The sequence below is a fragment of the Haliotis rubra genome, unplaced genomic scaffold (assembly GCF_003918875.1).
Source record: "Haliotis rubra isolate DU_JTF1 unplaced genomic scaffold, ASM391887v1 Scf41, whole genome shotgun sequence".
NCBI classification, from domain to species: Eukaryota; Metazoa; Mollusca; class Gastropoda; order Lepetellida; family Haliotidae; genus Haliotis; species Haliotis rubra.
Genome location: NW_025767091.1, coordinates 744,438 through 765,605, shown reverse-complemented (window position 1 = coordinate 765,605; position 21,168 = coordinate 744,438). Strand labels below are relative to the sequence as shown.

The 21,168-nt window shown below is 37.6% G+C and overlaps 2 protein-coding genes across 7 annotated transcripts in view; one reads left to right on the top strand and one right to left on the bottom strand.

The window, feature by feature from the left end:
• The window catches only part of LOC124287997 (formimidoyltransferase-cyclodeaminase-like), a 33,250-nt gene extending 18,206 nt beyond the window's left edge, over positions 1–15,044 (bottom strand). For both annotated transcript variants that reach the window (XM_046724508.1, XM_046724507.1), the window contains exons 1-3: positions 14,879–15,044; positions 2,052–2,235; positions 995–1,123 (exon numbers count right to left, since the gene is read on the bottom strand). In XM_046724508.1, coding sequence (XP_046580464.1) covers positions 995–1,123; positions 2,052–2,235; positions 14,879–14,932 — 367 coding nt within the window. In that variant the 5' untranslated portion in view covers positions 14,933–15,044. The remainder of the gene's footprint in view (positions 1–994; positions 1,124–2,051; positions 2,236–14,878) is intronic.
• Positions 15,045–15,118: 74 nt separating this feature from the next.
• The window catches only part of LOC124288043 (zinc finger MYND domain-containing protein 11-like), a 43,488-nt gene continuing 37,438 nt past the window's right edge, over positions 15,119–21,168 (top strand). For 4 of the 5 annotated variants that reach the window (XM_046724610.1, XM_046724609.1, XM_046724608.1 and 1 more), the window contains exons 1-4: positions 15,119–15,185; positions 16,200–16,518; positions 18,696–18,836; positions 20,226–20,234. In XM_046724610.1, the coding sequence (XP_046580566.1) occupies positions 16,234–16,518; positions 18,696–18,836; positions 20,226–20,234 (435 nt within the window). In that variant the 5' untranslated portion in view covers positions 15,119–15,185; positions 16,200–16,233. The remainder of the gene's footprint in view (positions 15,186–16,199; positions 16,519–18,695; positions 18,837–20,225; positions 20,235–21,168) is intronic. The other variant, XM_046724607.1, reaches the window with a different exon arrangement.

The window sequence follows — 21,168 nt, the reverse complement described above, 5'->3', positions numbered from 1 at the left end:
GAGGAAACTAGGTCACTAGCAGATAATAACAATAATGACCACAATAAAAATGTTTCAAACCAGGTCACCCAGTCACTCATTTGACTTATACATGACTCCACAGCTACATTGCAATGTGGCAGTATGTACTTACAGGGGGCTGGCTATCATTAGAGTGAGTGAGTGAGTTTAGTTTTACGGCACACCCAGCAATATTCCAGCTATATGGCGGCAGTCTGTAAGTATTCGATTCTGGACCAGACAATCCAGTGATCAACAGCATGAGCATCGATCTACACAATTGGGATACAATGACATGTGTCAACCAAGTCAGTGAGCCTGACCACCCAATCCCGTTAGTCGCCTTATGACAAATATGGGTTACTAAAGATCAATTGTAACCTGAATCTTTAAGGGTTGCTATCATTAGAGATCACAGAGACTGTTTTAGTTAATTACATATTACTTGATTATCAACAAATATCAGAGAGGTAACTTTGAACAGAAATATAAAAAAGTCTGAAACAAATCAACATACTTCTAGCCACTTATGGGTGGTGACACATTTGTGTATTGGGTGCATGAATAGAGGATATTATATGAGTGCCCATGTCATACTATGTTTATGACATGAGTGCCTAAATGTTGGTATTTCCCGAGCGAGAGCAAGGGCATCGTATGAAAATTATGAACCCCAATATGTTCGCCCTCGTAAGTATTAAATAAAAATTATATTTTCTTACAATAGTTTACATAAGATATATCATTAATCAGTCTTCTTATTGACAACATTTCCGATTGTCAGTTTTTTAGCCAGCCCTATTGCAAGCCCCTGAAATATTGATAATACCTTTAAAATACAAGATAAATGAGACAAGTTACCCAACACAGCTGGCAGTACAATATATTCTGATAATATTTGAAAAAAACAACCCAAGAACATGAAGCATCTTTCATTAATTTTTTCCCACTATAATTGTGCACACTATGAAATAACACAATAGACAGTGTGTACCTGGTACAGAGAGCTCCTCCGCGAGTCTCTCGGCAAACTCCCGTGCACACTGTACACAGTCCTCCATAGTGGTGTCCTGGACAGGGATGAAGGGGCACACATCCATCGCGCCCATACGAGGATGCTCACCTACAGAAGACAACTTGGTAAACTCAAATATCGGCAAGAACTGGTCCAAATACCCACAGCACAGAGCCACACAGGAATTACAGATTATGTCTCAAGTGAAAGAAATGTGTAAGCCCCAAGTAGGGTATTCTATAAATTAATGTCAGGTAAGGATAAAAAAATACTGCAATGCATGGACAGGATTTCTCTGAACAATGGATGACATTATTATTATATTAATATTCATGCACGTGATATTAATATTCATTCAAAATATCGCCCGGTAATGACACATGTCAGTTTTCATTATAGTCTGTTTGCAATCAAATAATGGTATCTTACTTGTCCGTGGGCTACTAGATAATTTCCACTTATGGTTTCAAACTGCAAATAAACTTGGATTTAATTTCATATCTGCTCAAAATGTAGCTTTTAAATTTTGCAATGATGATAAAGTAGAGTTATCTTTCTTTGCTATTTATCACTTTTCAATAAATAGTCCAGTAAACATTAACATCAAATACCATGTTGATTTATTCTTTCATAATTACATCATCATGATTATGTCATAAAATCAGGGCAAGTGGAAAATTTGTCAGGACAAGTTACTTTGTGGCAAGTGGCTTTTTAAAATAATTTTGAACCCCTGATTCAAATGAAAAAATCAGCAAAGCGCACGTCTAAATATCGAAAGTAATGACACATGATCATTCTACCCTAGTGTGTATTACATATCAAATCCAAAACCAGCCCTACACACCAAGGTCTGTTGTACCTTTCCCATTTAATTCTATATTATGTAACTATGCCATGAGTAAACTTGAAACACTTCTGTAAGTAAGGCAACAAGTATGTTTGAGTTATCAGAGTCAGAAAATTCAAGATGGCAGACAAACAGAAAGGTGTTTGAAAGACTTTGATATGAGTAGTTAGTCTTAAGTCAGACTACCGTTATGGGCCCTCATGTCGATGAGGTGGTAGGCTGCCCTTGCTGCATTCAGAGCTCCCTCGACCACGGTCACTGGGTTGCCGACGAAGGTGTAGACTGTACGGTTGGTGGAGATCCCTGGGTCGACGTCCAGGACGCTGCATCCTTCTGTTTGAGCTATAGCAGCTGCGATGGCTTCAATAACCTGCAATACGAAATCAGGACCAATTATAGAAACTATATCACATATATCAGCCTGTTAACATCTCTGGGTACTGTGATTTGTTGTTTTACACCATTCAATTTTCCAAGTAATAATGGCCATCTGTACATTATCAAGTCTTGCTAATCAAAGTAGAGGTTGATATCATGAGAAACATCCTGAGCTGTAGGGTAGGATGCCAGTCACTAAGTCATTGGAGTGATTTCATTTAGTCTTCTCTTACAACAACCACCTCACATAGCCTGACTACTAGTGGTGTTCCAATTAATTGAAATAATCGAAGATTGGCCAAAGTGACCAAACGACCAAGCAATCGATCACATTTTCTCATAATCGAACACAAACGATTTTGGAACTGCTGTGTTAGTCTTTGAAACACTTGACGATGGAACATAACCTCGAAGTTGTCAGGGCCTGAAAACTTGTTTAATTCTTAGAAAACTCACTTCACTAACTGAAAAGTCATGACTGAATATTTCTTGAAGACCCCAGAAGGTTAATGTTCATGATATATCAACATCACTTAAAAGTAGCAAGGTGCATCATGTTATACATATCTGCAATAACAACCTGGATAGGAAAATCTGAAAATAGACGCTAACCAATTTTTATCGATGATTGGTCGTTGGTAATGAAGCAATCATCAATTATGAGATTTCAACCAATTCCCAACACTACTGACTACCTCATTTCATTTAGTCTTCTCTTACAACAACCACCTCACCGAGCCTGACTACCTGATTTCATTTAGTCTTCAATTACAAAAACCTAGTCACTGATCCAGACTACCTGATGTCATTTAGTCTTGTCCTACAATTACCTAGTCACTTAACATGCCTACCTGATTTCATTTAGTCTTCATTTACGATTACCTGATTTCATTTAGTCTTCTCTTACAATTACCTAGTCACTTAACATGCCTACCTGATTTCATTTAGTCTTCATTTACCTTAACATAGTCACTATGTCTCACTACCTGATTTCATTTAGTCTTCTCTTACAATTACCTAGTCACTTAACATGCCTACCTGATTTCATTTAGTCTTCATTTACGATAACCTAGTCACTATGTCTGACTACATAATTTCATTTAGTCTTCTCTTACGATAACCAGGTCACCACATGTAATGACTATTATTGAATGAAATATTACACGAGGAAAGACAGCAAAGACTGAAGAAAAATCACCTGATCACATGTGGTGAAACGGTATACCACGGTATTTTGCCATTGGTTCAGTATACGATAATGCAATCCAAATATTAGGTATTTTCGGTTTTTGCCCTGTTCTTCTATTTAGTCATAAAATGACAGTTTTGTTCATTCAAAATAACAAAGACTATGGCTATTTCTTTCCATGTTATTAAACAATGTAAAGTTTGGCTCTTGACAATTTTCTGCATTATGATCATATCTCATGTACTGAACTGAAACGGACCGAACCGAAGGCCTTGTACCGCAATAATACGCACCGTACCATGGTAATACTGTACCGTTTCAACCCTACTCATCACGAAACAAACAATGTGAAACATGTCACTGATCTAATCCAAAATCAAAACTTGTTTATTGATTATTACAGTATAGAACATTAATTACTTCCAGACTGTTTATAGGAAGCAGCTGGCATGCTGTCATAAAACAAACTCAGTGTTCCGGGCAACAGGTGTCCTATCAAAGTGTGCCATTAAGAACAGCATTAACATACCTTCTACTGCTGTACACTTCCTTCTGAACGTGAGTATGAGTAAACACACACACATTTGAAAACTGTTACTCCTGTTTTATAATTTGCCTTTATTGCATTTAAATACACAGAGGATACTAAACGACCTTCCAAGTAATATCCTTTTTTATTAAACAAGTTAATGATTTGGTGTCAAACGAGCAAAAGCAAGTTTGATACATAAATCTTTCAAGAGCATCTTTCACAAGTTTGATAAAAAAATTAAGAAACAGTGGTCTTCCAGGATTACCGAATATTATAGATTTGCATGAACTGTATTGGATCTATTTGTTTCAGTCTGTAGGAGAGACCTGTATGGACTAATAAACAGGAAAACACACAACCTTACAAATAACAACTCCATCTTGATAACTGTGTAGGAATCTACACTGAAACATCATTAATTATGCAGAAAACCAGAATCTTTATCCATAAAATTGTACGTTTTCTTATCTTTTTTATTTTCATATTTGTAAACAATGAAGAAAAGAGTAAATCGAGTAGACTATGTTTAGAAAGCAACGATGCTTTTCATCTACATCAGACAGCCGGGCTGAGCTTGACACCAGGTTTTGACCCATACAGCTGACCCATTTCCTCAAGCATCAGCTTGTTTTGATTTAAGCATCCATATGTTGTGTCACACACTTCACTTCAAGGTCAGCATGATAAGGCAGCACTGATTTAATGCTGGCAAAATGATCTGTTTGGGCAATGTTTACTACCGAAAAGAAGTAAAACACCTGTTTTTTTACCACCTATTAGGGCTGGGACGGGTAACCCAGATACCCGGGACGGGTGGTCTCAGTACCCGGACTCGTTAGGATCATGTGACTAATAGATTAAACAATGTAATATGTTATTTTTTATGATTAAAAGGTTATTGTCTTTGAAGATTTAGACATTATTCACAGTCACCTGTTTTGAATATAATACATGATTAAGAAATTGAAAGAAAAAAATAGCCTCCGAGCTGAATAATATATTGCCATTTCTTACAATTTTGGCGTCATGAATTAACATATCGGGTATCTCGGTAGGGTAATAGGGGGTGGGGTACCTAGTAGGGGTGAAACGATACACCGCTGTATTAGTTGAACCTCAGTATTTTGCCTTCGCTTCGGTGTACCGTAATGCAATAAAAAAAATCGGTATTTTCGGTTTCCGTAATGTCATTTTAATAACTTTTTTAAACCTTTTCTGAAACATATAGAAATCCAATCATTTCTAAGTAAGTTTGTGATCACCTCAAGTCGTCTACATCCAAAGTCAGCAATTCCCCACATGGGTACAATGTGTGAAGCCTTTTTCATGGTGTTCCCCGCCGAGATATTGCTGGAATATTGCTAAAAGCGGCTTAAACTAAACTCACTCACTCCAAAGTCAGCAAGACCGTAAATGCAGATACCCGATCAGTGGCTGGGTTCTGTTTCTTTTTCAGTTATTTCAAATCAGACAAACAGCGGAACATCGTAATAACTTAATTACCGACAACTTTAAAATAAATCCCATTTTCATTCACAAAAACCTGTTTACAGTAACATCGGAGAAGACGTGTGAAATTGCATCACCTCATTCTATACGCGTACCACTTCCGCTTACAATGTTCACGAGGGTCTGCTTTTCGCGCCTACCGCAATAGCACCAATTTCACATTATTCTCAGCAATCACGAACTGATCACCGCCTCATCATCCATGGACCCCAAGACTAGAGATGTGACGATACAGAAATTTCACGATACGATATGTATTGCGATATCTTGGAACGACACGATTAGATTAGATACATATCACGATATGCTTTCTTAAGTTATTTTCTTTAAAATATCATATTTTAATAGCAAGAAATTTTGACATAACCGTCAATATCTAATGAAAGTTAAGAATTTTAAGGTCAACTATACGAAAAAACGTATTGATATATTTATCGTCAGATAAAGTATCACGATTATCGATACTACGATATATCGTCACAGCTCTACCCAAGACCAGCATTAATGACTCATTGAAGTCATGTTTCACAATTAATTGCCAACATTTTGTTTTTACAATCCAAGTAGCATGATCCGTGGGAAGTCAACGGTGACTTGTCAAACTGTCTCATACGTAAAATGTATCCAGCCACGTAAGTGCTGAGTTAATTATTATTTTAAATATCTTTGTAAAAACATGCATAATACTAATACGATAGCAATATATATTATCTCTGTTAAAATAACTGCTTGAGATATAAATTATTCTGGTAATGGAATAAATTCTTTGATGTTATATTTTCAGTACATTGGAGCAAAACATTTGTACACAGCTGATCGCTATTTCCGGCTTAGTTGAATAATAGGATCTGTCAGGAAACATAACGGGAAGGAAAACTGAATTATCATGTGTTGTGATGTTTGATTGCAGGTTTCCTATACAGATACATTGTATCTATTTTCATTTGCAAAGTCTGTTTCTTCACCTCTGACGATACGATTTAGTTTTGATGGCATGTTCTCATTTCGCCTACATCCCAATTCGCCTACAGTCTTAAAACAACATTTCATGGTCTGTTGACTGCTGGTTACGCAATGGTAAACTAGTGGCACCCCTATGATCTAAGAGTGGACTCTTCTAGTTGAGGTAGTTGCAAGACAAAAAGACATTTTTTACTGCATTAACCTTTACATTTATCTATGACGCACATCCAGTGTGTGGCCATCATGTAAACTCTGTCAAAAAGGAAACGCAACCCCTGTCCTCAGATATGAAAAATTCGTTTGAATGAAGTTATTGCTTCCAAACTAAATTTTATTCAAATGTATTGAAATGATACACGTAATTAATGAAGATTACCATCCAAACAACTGCATTTGTACGCATAAGTGTATTTTATTGCTTATTCCGTCACAACGCATGAAATGACCCTCATGGTGACTTCGCACAAAAAAAACACATGCAAATCATGAAAATGGCAGTTAATGTAGGGGTGTATAAAGCCCATGTGCTTCCTCGTTATTATATTCATTCATTTGTCGCCCGAAAAGCTGTGTTAAAAATGCCGCGATTGAGTGCTGCCGACCCGAAATATAAGCCATTGGTGGGTGTTCAAGCCGGAGAAAGTTTTGGAACTGTTGCCGCGGCACCTAAATGTTCACAAAACAACGATATCCCGACTTTGGAGCCGCTACAACAACTTCAATTTGACCAGCGATGCGCCCAAGAAGTGGAAGGCCAAGAATCACGACCCCCTTCAAGATCGGTACATCCGGGTCCATCACCTGCGTGTCGGCATGCCCTACCAACCGTGACTGCCACACAAATACCAGGTTTGAGGAGAGTGTCAGCTCAAGCGATTAGGAACCGTCTGAAAGAAGCGGGTTTACGTGCCTGTAGACCAGTTGGTGGACCTGTACTACGCCCCTACATCGGCGCCGGCGACTCAGGTGGTGCAACAACGTAAGGATACGGACTTTACAAAACTGGAAGCGAATCTGGTTTTCTGATGAATCCGTTGTCTTTTGCAGCGTCCGCGGCACGGAAGACAGCGTCTGTATAGGAGGCGTCATAAGCGTTTTGCGCCCATCTGCGTCCGACAGGTGGACAGATTTGGCGGAGAAAGCGTCATGGTTTGGGGAACCATCTCATACAACCAGAACTCAGACTTGGTGATGGTTCCAGGGAACCTGACAGCCCAACGTTACATCAACCACGTGTTAGAGCTTCACCTTCTCCGATTATTGACCAACAGACACAGATTTTTCAGCGGGACAGCGCCCGGCCTCATACTACGTGCAACAATGAACTTTCTGCAGAATTCCAACGTCAATGTCTTGCCATGACCCTCTAAATCACCAGACCTCAACCCTATTGAACACCTGTGGGATACTCTGGATCGGCCGCGCGTCGTCAGCGTCAGCCGCCCGCCACAGGCGCTGCAACAGCTTCGCCGTTGCACTGCAGGAGGAGTGGAGAGCCATTCCCCAGGAAAGAATCCGGCGTCTTATCCGTTCTTGTCCAAGGAGATGCCGTGCAGTGATTGCAGCACGTGGTGCTCATACGAGATACTGAGAAAGACGCCCCCCCTGGTGACAAACTGGTGTCTGTGAGATGACTTTTGAAATGACAATTTTAAACATGCCCATCTGGGTTATTATTCTGCCAAATTTCAGACTTCTGTCTTAAATAATAAAAATGCCGTGTCGTCCTAAAACTTCAGATCATAATCTCTAAAATACAGGGGTTGCGTTTCTTTTTTGACAGAGTTTAGTTTGAACTTCTTGTTTGATGGCCGAACCTTGTTTGAAATTCTTAGTGGATGCACCAATCTTCTCTACTCAACTACATATCCCTTTAACAACTGAGTACTTTACTGTGAGAAATTAACTACATCTCATCATTGCTTTTACAATTTAGATTGTGCATTAATCCCTTTCATTTTAATTGAACTGAACAAACTGAACTTTATTTCAACTCAGGCATATAAGGTTACACATGTGTTACAATTAAATATATTCATATAGTATTATATACAATATATGTGCAGTCGAGTATTTCATATATACAGATGAATAAATAATGCATTATATACATAGATAGATAGATAAATCTGCAAACTCTATCTGTAAATGTTTAACAGACTGAAACGAGAGATAGACAATGATTTAGAAGAATGACAATGATCATGATCAGTCATACAGACAGTAACAGTCTCATGACAAGTGTGTTGTGCTAATTTGTTAACTTTATTCATCTGTGAAATGTCATCAACAGAGTCACATTCGACAAGATATGATTTGTGCATCGTTTTTTTAAAACATGAACATTTCTGGTACATAGTGGTGATTTCACTGCAGTAAATGTTGATGTGATGTTAGTGACTTTTAATCATACTTGGCTAATTGCTATTTTGCTACACAGCTGTGAGCTTCTAGGTTCCAGTGATACTTTAGTTGTTCTATCTAGGCATGAAAAGACCATTTTGTTCATTCAATATAGCAGAGCTTATGATTATTATTTCCATTTCATTAAACAATGTAAGGTTTTCAATTTTTTGCATTGTGATCATATCTCATATACCGAACCGAAATGGGCCGAACCGAAGGCCTTGTACCGCAATATGTACCGTACCGTGGTAAGAGCATACAGTTTCACCCCTAGTACCCTGGTAGAAACTTTGGACCCGTCCCAGCCCTACCTGTATATATGACTACAGGGGGTGGGGCGAGAGGGGGTGGGGCGAGAGGGGATATTGCAACCCACAGCCTAATTCCAACTGTTGGTTTACTCACAGACTAAACAGACGTTATTTAGGTCTGCGAAGTTCAACATCTTTTGAGAAGCATTTGTAATTCTATTTTCTCGGAGACTTCAACATTTGCCATAAATAACTGCAATATTCCTGATGTGTTGTCACGCAGCCCTCATTTCTTGGCTTACAAAGAAGGATTATTATAGCCTATGCAGTGTAAAAAATTATTGTGGTTTCAAAAGGATTTCCTTGCATTGCTTTAATATTGTTGCAACAGCTAACAGCTTGCATAATGCATTGAGTTTGCACATAAAACTAACTTGCTGAGATAAGCAAGCACTCAGATCATATCATGCATGTCTCCTTACATTTTTACAAGTGCCTGGCCATCTTTTTAGAATGCTTTGTTGTTTCACAACCATGTTCTAAATAGTTAATATGCAAACTCCATGGATACTTCAGCTGTTTAGAAATTGGAAGATCGATAACTGACCAGGATATGAAACAAGACTATAGAGAGTTTTAGATAAACTTATCTGTTTAATCACAGCCTCGTATATTAAAGATTACACTTCATTGATTATCAGGACAAAGTCATAAATTTACACCTATGTGGGATAACAATCAGAAAATAACTTTCCATAACTGCCATCACTTTCACAAACATTTACTTGAACATGCTGAGCCTAGAAGAAATGGCCGATTTAGCGATATACAAGAATATTTTTGTATTACATTCTTTGAGTCACTCATTCATAAAACACAAACATGAGTGAGTATGGTTTACGCCGCTTTTAGCAATATTCCAGCAATATCACGATGAGGGACACCAGAAATGGGCTTCACACATTGTACCCATGTGGGGAATCGAACCCGGTCTTCAGCATGAGGAATGAGCGCTTTAACCACTAGGCTACCCCACCGCCCCAAAAACAAACATGAAAAGAATTTATAACAAGTTACTGAGTGCAAAGGACAGGCATGCCAATTAGTTTACATACAATACCATATTTGATAATGCTGAATGAGTGTTTACAAAGTTTGTATTTGTTTGTTTGTATGTTTGTATATCCACGTTGCATGATGGACAGGGGGTGATTTCATAACCCCACAACAGTTCTTCTCAACTACACAAAAATAATGACATCCAAAACAATTTCAAATGAGTGGGATATTGACAACCAGTTCAATTTGCTCCTGGAAGGAGAAATAATGGAAGAATATTTTTTGTAGTAAGCAGTTCATCTTTAACCAGAATAAATGAACTGTGGAAACTTGATACAGCACCTGAGTAAGAGAGACTTGCCAATGAGCAGCATCTTACATCCAGTAAGTGAACATTGTCAACAGCTGGCAGTGCATGTGATACAACAGTATACAAAGTAAGTCATCTATTCATGTATTTTATCCTCTGTATGATACACTACATAACCTTTAGATACAGGGATATTTTTAAAGTTTTTATCTGCTGCTTGAGAGTCGGGTACTGTCAGTTTTACCAAGACTTCAGTTTTCATGAGTAGACCGGGTGTAAGGAAGAACCATCTCATTATTTAAAATGCATGATATCTCATAAACTAATATCATAATGAGTTTGAGTGAGATGTGTGTGTGAGCTGTCTGTCAGTCTGTTTCATGTGCATGTCAGTCTGTGTGTGTGTGTGTGTGTGCATATGTGTGTGCATCTCTCTCAGAAAAAAGTCTCTCTCTCTCTCTCACACTTCTGACTCAGTAGTTTACACCATATTATTTACTTCAACCTTGATGGAAGAATGTATACGCAGTGTGAATGGTAGGAACTATGCATGACTCATGGCTACAGATATAAAGTCACACAACAGTTCATCACACACATCCCTTGCAGGGATCTAGCTAGGTCTGTTCAGAGAGGCTAAATTCAGCCCAGTCTCTGTAGCATATGTCAATATAAGGCCAAATAAAAAAAATGTTGTGTTTCCGATTACACCTCTTTAAAATTTAATTTTTTTAGAAGTAAAGTACAAACTAATAACACATTTATCAATTTTTAATTGTTTATTAAATCAATTTTTCGGCCATCATATTGACTGATGTCCGCCGGTGCCGGGAAAAAACAATGGTATCTAAAAGCTTATTTCATTCATACCGCTCAGTGTTCACGAATGGTGTTTCAAAGTAACAAGACATTGGGTCCTGTAAGTTTCAGATGTCTGTCTGACCCATTGAAAACTCAGAGGACCCATAGAATAGAATTAAATAAACATTTCAGATTTAACATTTCTCATAATTGGCATTGAAATTGTTAACAAACATAAGATTTATAAACAGCAAATAAGTGTCATATGTCACAACTTCAGTCAAAGTCACTGTGAAATATACAGCCAGACATTGGGGCCGGATTTGTCAGAGGGTCAGACGCTATTCGTGAACACTGACCGCTAAAACAATTAGGGTCGGCACTAGAATTCGAGGGTCGGTTGGGTAATCAGAACCACAACAATTTTTTTAGGCCTAATTACCACATTCATGTTAATGTATGTAACTGATAACAAGCTTTATGGCTTTGAAGAGGTAACCTGCATTTTACTGACAAAAGAATCAATAAATAGGAACAAGTCATACAAAATAATAAAATGCAATCTCAAAACACAATGTTAAAATAGGTTTGATTTGAGGAAAAATAAGGACACATTTTCTTCTTGTTCTCTTATGCTTGGTTTTATATTACTGCAAAATAAAATACATTCTAAATATACATTGTCTTTGTTAAAAGAACTCATATTTTTTTAAAATACCATATTTATTTCCATTATATTGACCTTCAGGGGATAGATATTTCATAACCCTGGACATATTCCTGCCTTACTAAGATCCATGAAAGAATATTAGAAATATGGGTCAGTTGCAGGATAACTTAATGACTGCTAACCCTGAGACTCTCAGCTCTGTGGAAGTGGTTTTAAAACTGCAATCACAGATAATGTGGTAAGTCTGCGTTAGATGTACTGATGTTCCCTAGGCCTAGCAGCAGGTTACAGATACTAGCTGTGGAGTCTGAGATAAAGTGACTCATTGTAGATAGACTAAGATACAGTAAAAGCTTGGGTTTCATATATGCTGGAGTGAGTGAGTATAGTTTTACATCGCTTTTAGCAATATTCCAGCAATATCATGGTGGGGACACCAGAAATGGGCTTCACATATTGTAACCATGTGGGGAATCAAACCCGGGTCTTCAGCATGGCAAGCGAAAGCTTTAACCACTATGCTACCCCACCACCCCTTATATATGCTGGAACACAGCTCAGCTGAATCGGGAGGATACTGTCAAATGAGGAAATACAGTATTGACAGTGTTTGAAATAAACGAGGGCTCCTTATGGCAGAGGACATCACCCTATTTCCTCAATCAAACAAGGAAATAGCATTCTAACCCCCCACCCCCCCAGCAGGGGGCAAAGGTCACCTGCTCGCTTAAGGCACTGACATTCTGCATCCCTTCAACACAAACGATTCAGCATGAGTTTGAATCCTGTTCAAAACCAATCATAATTGGGGTTTGCCTGTACCATAACCTTGCTTGTGGGTTTCACAAAAGTGGTATACATCTGAGTTCAACATCTGACTTTAAACTTTACTGCCACATCAAACTGTAACACATTATAACTTATATAACTAGAATACTGTTCGAAATAAAGGGGGCTTGCATAGAACTTGTATTGTTAATCTCAAAGCAACGTTCAGCAATCTTTTTGGTCAGCTGATTAACAAAACTGACCAATGTTAAAAAAATTGGACAAAGAAATCAAAATTAAATTACCTTTCACAAATATAACATAGCTGTTCCTGTAATATTTATGCCTAAAATAGCTAAAAGAATATACAAGTTGATAATTTCAGAAACTTAAGATGCTAATGGGTGGACAAATAGAACGCCAGTTTTGGTCTCATCAAACCATTTCCGACCAGCACTCAACTACAAACATTCATTGGGTTTTCATTCATTAACAGTGAAATGTGTTGCAAACCTAGAACTAAAGAGCATCAAAGGTTTATTAATATCATGATTCAGTATGGACAATAGTCTATTTACTGTGCAGAAAAATGGAAATATCTTATCATGATGGAGACAGTTCCTAATGACTTACAAATTAGTATTTTACTGCTATAAGATTTCTCACCAATTGGCCCCTGAGCTGACTCAGTCATTGGATTGTCTGGTCCAGACTTGATTATTTACAAATCACCAGTATATTGCTGGCTGTGGTGTTCACAAACTAGCTGAGAATATCAGCGATTTTGCTAAATAGGTGCACATGCTCTAAACTCTTCTAAAAACGAAATGAATCTTTACCAACTAATTGATAGCTTAAGGTGTGGTGACTTTGTTCACCTAATAAAACATGTCTTCCCTACCATAGTACCAACAAAGAAGAAACAAGACCATTTCATAGACAGAACAAAGTCAGAAGGCAAATTTGTGAAGGCACAGCCACTGAACAGACATATAAGCATGTCAATATGCACTGATTGATTCTTAGACACATACAATCCATAAATAGAGAGTAATTAACTTGGTCCAATTAGAGCATGAAGTAGCCTACAAGCTAAATAACAAATATGCTTATATCCATGTTGTAAGGGACCGTTCATAATTTATGGCTAAGTGGGGTGGTGATAATTTTTATGGAGAAGCTGATGATGTACAATGTGAATGACCCCCCACCCAAAAAAAAATATGTACAAAATAAGTGACCCCTTGCATGTCATGTACAAAATCAATGACCCCCCCTCCTCCCTTTCCCATAATTTCTAAGCATAATTTTAAACATATTAATTATGAACGGTCCCTAAAAGTAAGTACATTTCACTATCTGGCTGGGTTACACAGCCAGTATGGATTGGCAGCATTGTGAGTCATCACACATTTGTTACATTTTGTTACCATGGATACTGTAAAGGGAATATCAAGTATAATGCATTGATATCAAAATTGGAAAATCAAGTGTGATGCAGTTGAAAGATTCAGTAGTTTGGTTCTTCGTTCCAATGTAATATATACAATGGCTACATGCATAAATAAATTATTCGAAAAAAATTGAAGTTTTTGTTGTCTCAGAAGTATATTTATCACAGTATATCAGCTGATTTGTGTGTTTGTAACTGTTTTGTGGATCTGCTTTCAAAATATAACAAGCATGTTAGAATATACTTTGAATCGCAGCACTGCAATCATGACACCTTATCATTTCTTATCTAGCACTGAATTAGATATGTCAGTCTGACTGGCGTAGAAACTGTAAACATGCTGTATCATGAACTTTCCAGTTGCGATCGGTTTTGCCATTTTTAACAAAAACATAAAAACACATCCAGTAACTGTAATTATAAAAGTGGTCTAACATATAAATCTGTTTATCCAGGAATTAAAATGGGTCAATAATCTGATTAAGATCGGTGACCATAGTGATGTTATGTTGACAGTTTTGCAGGAACATGCAACAGTGTCATTTTTCGGTAATCAAACGTGTCATAAGTCTATCACTTGCATCGCGTGTTTTATAGACAGGAGTACAACCCAAATAAACCTAAGACACTTACGCAGAAAGGGGAGTGAAACTCGAAAAGTTAAAAAAATGTGTTTCGATGTGTGGATTATTGACAACTTAGTCATCAAAAAAGAATGTCTTACCTCCTTGCTTCTCCCTTCGGAGAAATTCGGCACACACTCGATAATTCTAGGCATTGTGTAGTTCCTGCTCCAGTAGTTCACCCCGGCAACCTATGCGATCGAATGTTGCCAAAAATTTTGATTGCAGGTATATAAGTTCTGTGACCGACTTCCCATGTAGACGATATGTGTAATTCGTCATCACGCTTTGCGCTTGTAACTGGGTGATTTGTGACGTTGCAGTTTATGTGCATGACGTATTGTTATCGGCCATGTTGCTTGTTTTCATGCCGGATGGGACTCCGAAAACGGGAATATTAATCTAAAAGTATGTCAATCAAGCCGTTATTTTCTTGCTAGATGCAGCATTCTTTAAACCCAATTAAATTACGAATTAATGCGGTTATTATATTGTTATTTTAAGATAGTATTGTGCATGAACACACCTGTCAAATTGCTTGCCTGTTGCTCGCAGGTGCTTGTTTGGAAATGCATAACTGTATAATAATTGAGCTTTCGGGCGTTATTATGCGCGCTTGTTCAGTTCTGTTTTTCAAAATAACCTGTACAGGCATTATAATTGTACTGTATCGTCTGGTGTGTGAGGAGGCTGCACGCTGTCATTGCATCTTATGGCCTTTAAACTGCACAGATTTGAATAAACAGTTCAAACTTGTGGAAGACGCTGAACATTATTTTTACTATTTTATGAGATGTTTATGTTACACGTTTGGATATGATGATACTATATACAACGCCTTATCGTTAAAACGTATGTATTCATCATTAGATTGTTGTCCGCACATTTCTGAAGTAATAGATCGATTGGGTAAAAGGAGAATACTCCATCATGTCCATATTTCGGATTTCTTCAGTAACTTCAAGAAAGAGTCAAACATTGAATATTTTGTTGTTTGGCTTGTTAGAAATCTGGCAGATGTCAGACAGTGTACCAAATCTTCCAGTACAGCCCACATTTTAATTTGTTATTTCACATTTGCAGTGTAACCTTTTCAGTAATTTTACCATGTTGTTACATACTTGTTGGGCCTCTAGAATCTGTTTAGCTTACCAAAAGTACAATTAGAACTAGATACATTGCAAGAAACAATATAAAGTATTGCTAAATACCCCCTTTGTCTGTTTGTTTCTTCGAGCCTTAGAATTAGTGATGTTAATGTTGGATGGACTATCCCAACTCTAGCTTTTGCATTTGGATCATGGAATATGAATAGTGCCAAATATATGCCCAAGCATTTCCCATACCTTTTTGTTTTTGGTGTTATCATGATACGTTCAAGATACCTTTTTTCAGAATTTGTTATAGATGATTTTAATTTAGGTTGCAGTTGCGTTCATTAAATGACGAATTCAGCATGGTCCGCACGGTGAAGAGACGGCAATCAACAGTGCGATGTTCCCAGCAGCTGCTGACGGCTGTGGCATACATTCGCCAGCAAAAACAGATCCCCAACATAGACCGTCTAACTCGCTACATGCAGAGGGAAAATGATATGCAGTATGGGGAGACCGTTCAACAGCTCAGCTATGTGGTCAAAGATGGCCTCTTGCTGTCTTATACAGCAGTCGGTTGTAAAGGATCCAAAACAGGGCTGGAACAAGAAGGATTTAGAATTCCAACAGATGATGACCAAGAAGAGGTAAAAACATTTTTTCATCATGTAGTAAATTAGACACAATTTTTTAAAGTTAATGATAACACTTGAAATAATAACAGTGCTTCATATTTCCAGGGTTGCTGTCCCGATACAAATTACCTCCAACTGCTGAGTTTACTCTGGCGCCACATGTCTTTTGACTCTGCCAATACCTGAAGGCATTTTCAGACTTTCTCTTACCTACGGACAATGACTGCCCATTGGTGTTTTTTAAGGCCTCCGTAACTTCTGCAATTCTATTGCAAGTCGTAGAACTCTTTGACCAAACATCTAAGCCAGAATCAGGTTTAGACATACATGTAGTCGACGGGACTAGAAAGTCTGCATGTCTGCATTGCTGGATTATATATACAGCTAGCTCATGCAGTGAAGCCACACATGACATGTTTGTATGTAGAACAAGGGAGATAATCGTTCATCCTCCCCACAATAACAAGTCCGGCAGATTTGCCAATGGTCCGATAGAAGTCTACAACCCACCGGCCCCAGTGTCTGACTGCATATTTCACAATGACTTTGACTTAAGTTGTTATATGTGACATGTGACACTTGTTTGCTATTTATATATCTTATGTTTGTTAATAATTTCAATGCCAATTATAAGAAATGTTAAATCTGAAATGTATGTTTAATTTTATTCTATGGGTCCTGTGAATTTTCAATGGGTCAGACAGACATCTGAAACTTGCAGGACCCAATGTCCTGTTACCTTGAAACACCATTCGTGAACACTGTATTGGTAGCAGAACGTGTTATGAATGACAATGTTCATGTTCAAATTGTATGAAGAGAGTAATTTTCCCTCAGGCTAATAGAATTAGGATTTGTTCATGATTTTACAAAAGTTTGCCTGGACATTCTATCAAAATGTCAAATAGGCCAAATAAAAAAAATGTTGTGGTTCCGATTACACCTCTTTAAAATTAAGGGTAGGTAGGTCGGAATATATTTTTTGCACAGCTACTTTTTTAGAAGTAAAGTACAAACTAATAACACATTTATTAATGTGTAATTGTTTATTCAATCAAGCTTGCGGCCGTCATATGGACTTTCTCTATCAGAATGACCAATATCTGTTGGTGCCGGTGAAAAAATAATGGTATCTGCAAGCATATTTTATTCATTCCTCTTAAAAAAATAGGGTCGGCACCAGAAATCAAGGGTCGGTCGGGTAATCGGAACCACAACAAAATATTTTTTAGGCCTTATCAAAATGCGTTTTCAATCTCAGTTATTTTGCAAGGTCAGGCATTTTACACAAAATGTCTAGAACAAAGGAGTTTTAATACATTTTGCTTCGTAACCAAGTTGTTAAAAAAACATATCCTGAAGATATCTTTTAAATTGTTAGCTGGGGTAAACCAGTGGTTAAAGCATTCAGTTCCTCACATGAGTACAATGTGTGAAGCCCATTTCTGGTGTACCCCACATGATATTGCTAGAATATTGCTGAAAATGGCGTAAAAACTTACTTGCTCACTCACATTTGTATGAGTTGGGCCCCCGGGGTGGGTTGTTGTTTAACTCCACAATATTCCAGCTATATGGCAGCAGTCTGTAAATAATCGAGTCTGGTCCAGATAATCCAGTGATCAACAGCATGACCATCAATCTATGCAATTGGGATACAATGACATGTCTTTGTGTGCTGGCTTTTGGTGCCTGACTCAGAGGGTGTGGGTTCGAATCCCGGATGGGACTCGATCCAACAAATGTACTAGAACGTTACTTTACTAAGAAAGTGTAATCCCAAATCAGGGCTCAATTTAGTGCTTTGTTACTTGCACTGGTGCAACCGAGTATTACAAAGTGCAACCTAGTTCAGTTTTTGAGTGGGTACACTTCTGAATAAAACATGTAAATGATTCAATAGCATTTTTCTTTCATTACATATTGCAATAAAAGCAGTGCAACTTTAATTTGGCTGGTGCAACTAGGTTTTTATCTTAAGTTGCACATGGTGCAAGTAGGGTCACATCTCTTAAATCGAGCCCTGCAAATATAACATATGTTATGATGACATGTATCAATCAATTCAGGGAGCCTGACCACCCGATCCTGTTAGTCACCTCTTATGACAAGCACTGGTTGCTGAAGACCAATTCTGACCTGGATCTTCACGGGTCACATTTGTATGAGAAGAGCATTGACTGTTTCAGGAAAATGACCACGACTGGTACTGCTTCGAGTGTCACCAGCCAGGGGAGGTGGTCATGTGTACCGACTGCTGGAGGGTCTTTCATCCAATCTGTACAAGGGAGGATGCATCAGGCACCAAATTCTGCTGCTCAGTCTGCAAGGTGAGCAGCAAAGTCATGGAAAGCTGTAAGGTCTTGCAGACCGTATCAAGTGTCAAATTGCTTTTCTTAATCCATAACCACAAACAGATTGTTTTTAATATTTTTAGGTTTCTTACTTTTATGGATCAAATTGCTAAAGATGATCAGTATGAATTTCTGGTACTAACCGATAACTTGATCAGTTTCTTTTGCTCAATTACAAAATTTGGATTTCAAACAAAATGAAGTGATTTTCTTATCTTTGATAAGATACTATGTAAGATATTAAGTTGAACTTTGTCATGTTGATAGGATGTCGTTTATGCAACTCTGTACGTGATGTACCTTATTTGTTACAGCTCCTGTAACAAATATCTAAATTAATGAACAGCGTGATTATTTGATAAGTGCCAATGTCCTGTCAGTGTGTTGTACTGTATCATATATTTTGAGAGCTGTATGAAATGTCCTACATGATACAATATGCCAGTGATTTCAAATCAGATCTTTATTTTAGTCATTTGCTAAAACTTGACTCCCACCCATATGCTTAATCACATTGCTAATTGTCCCCTGCATCTTCCTCATACAGAGGAGGCGGTGGGGTAGCATAGTGGTAAAAGAGTCAGCTCATCACACCAAAGACCCGGGTTAGATTCCCCACATGGGTACAATGTGTGAAGCCCATATCTGATATCGCTGGAATATTGCTAAAAGTGGCGTAAAACCAAACTCACTCACTTCTAATACAGTGGTAACTATGTTCAAGCCCAGGGTGAACATGGTGAAGAGAAGTTTAACATCACAGTATGCTCATCGTCATTGTTTCAGCCATGTTGAAGCAAGTGGTGAAAACTAAAGATGGAATTAATTTAATTAATTAGAATTTGGGGGGAGGGTGGGTTTGATGAGAAAGAACATGATTTGATCTCCAAACAGGCAGAAAAAAATCCAAAATTTAAAGGATTATCAAATTTGAAAGAGCAAGTGAAAATACTGTTTGATGATCAAAAAATAATATCTGCTTGACAATGTGGATAGCGTGTTCTTGGTGTCTCTAGCCATCAGCTAGAAGATACTGCAAAGCACCACAAAATAGCATACTTATTTGCCTCCTAATACTATGATGTACTTTATGACAGGAGAAGCTGATTTGAAATGGAAGTTAATGTATGCCTGCTATGGACATTGGCACTTGTGTTTATATATACATTTATACATATGTATTGTTTCATATTCATAAGCAAATCCACATAAAAGCCTAACCTAGTTCTTACAATGCTCACTCCTCTCAAATGCTATTTTCAAGTCCAGGTGAAATAATGTTCCACAAACCTGTGATGTGAATCTTATTATCTTGCATGTTTTTGTTTTATCTAAACTATTAACCTCTTGTTTTCTTTGCAACAGGAGACTGAGGTAATGTGAAATATTTGCAATGCCTTGTTTCCATTTGCTATAGTCTTGTCTGTCCCTGTCTGTCATTTTGTTCATGTGAAGTTTAGCTGGTTGTGTTTTGGGATTGTCAAATTTGGTACTAACTTTAATGTATAAACCCCTTTGAAAATATACACACATATTATACCATGAGTGCAGTGTTTGAAGTCAGGGGAGTCCTGGATTCTATGAGATTAGTTCCTTTGTTTGAAATGACAAGATTTATCAACCTCCTGAATTCATCACCTTTTACATAACGGTTATGCCAGTAACTTCGTACACTTCAAACACTGCATTGTATTCACCAACAATTGCAATGCTTGAAACAATGGCTAAATCTCAATTTTCTAAATATTGTTCTGTAAAAGCACACTAAATCTTGTCTTTTATTTTTTCTCACAACTCCTGACAAATATTGTTTTCATCTGATAATATCATCATCATGATAGTTTGTATGGAGAAAAATATGGTAAAACATAGATTTTAAAACATGGAAATGGCTTACTAATGGTATTAAGAAACAGCTGCAAGCATGTATGACTTATTAATGGCATGGCAGTAGAACAAAGTTACAAACATGGGTATGACTTAGTAACAGTAATAGGAAGTGACAGAGGAACATATACTTCAAATGTGGATAAAGGCTGCGACACACATGGGTTGGCACATCATAACAACCTGCCAATTTTCATACATTGTGTAACATGTTCGGTGGTTGTAATGAACATGCTCGACTACTTCTCACCACGATTCGATCTGCTGATCTCATGATATCTCGCAGTATTTTGTTTCCATGGTATCAAAATGTCTGCAGCTCACTCAGTAGCAGTTATCTGCTGCGCAATACTATGTGAAGAAAACGGCAATGCCCAAGCAAAGAAAAAGAGAAGTTGTTGGACGAAAGATTGGATTCTCC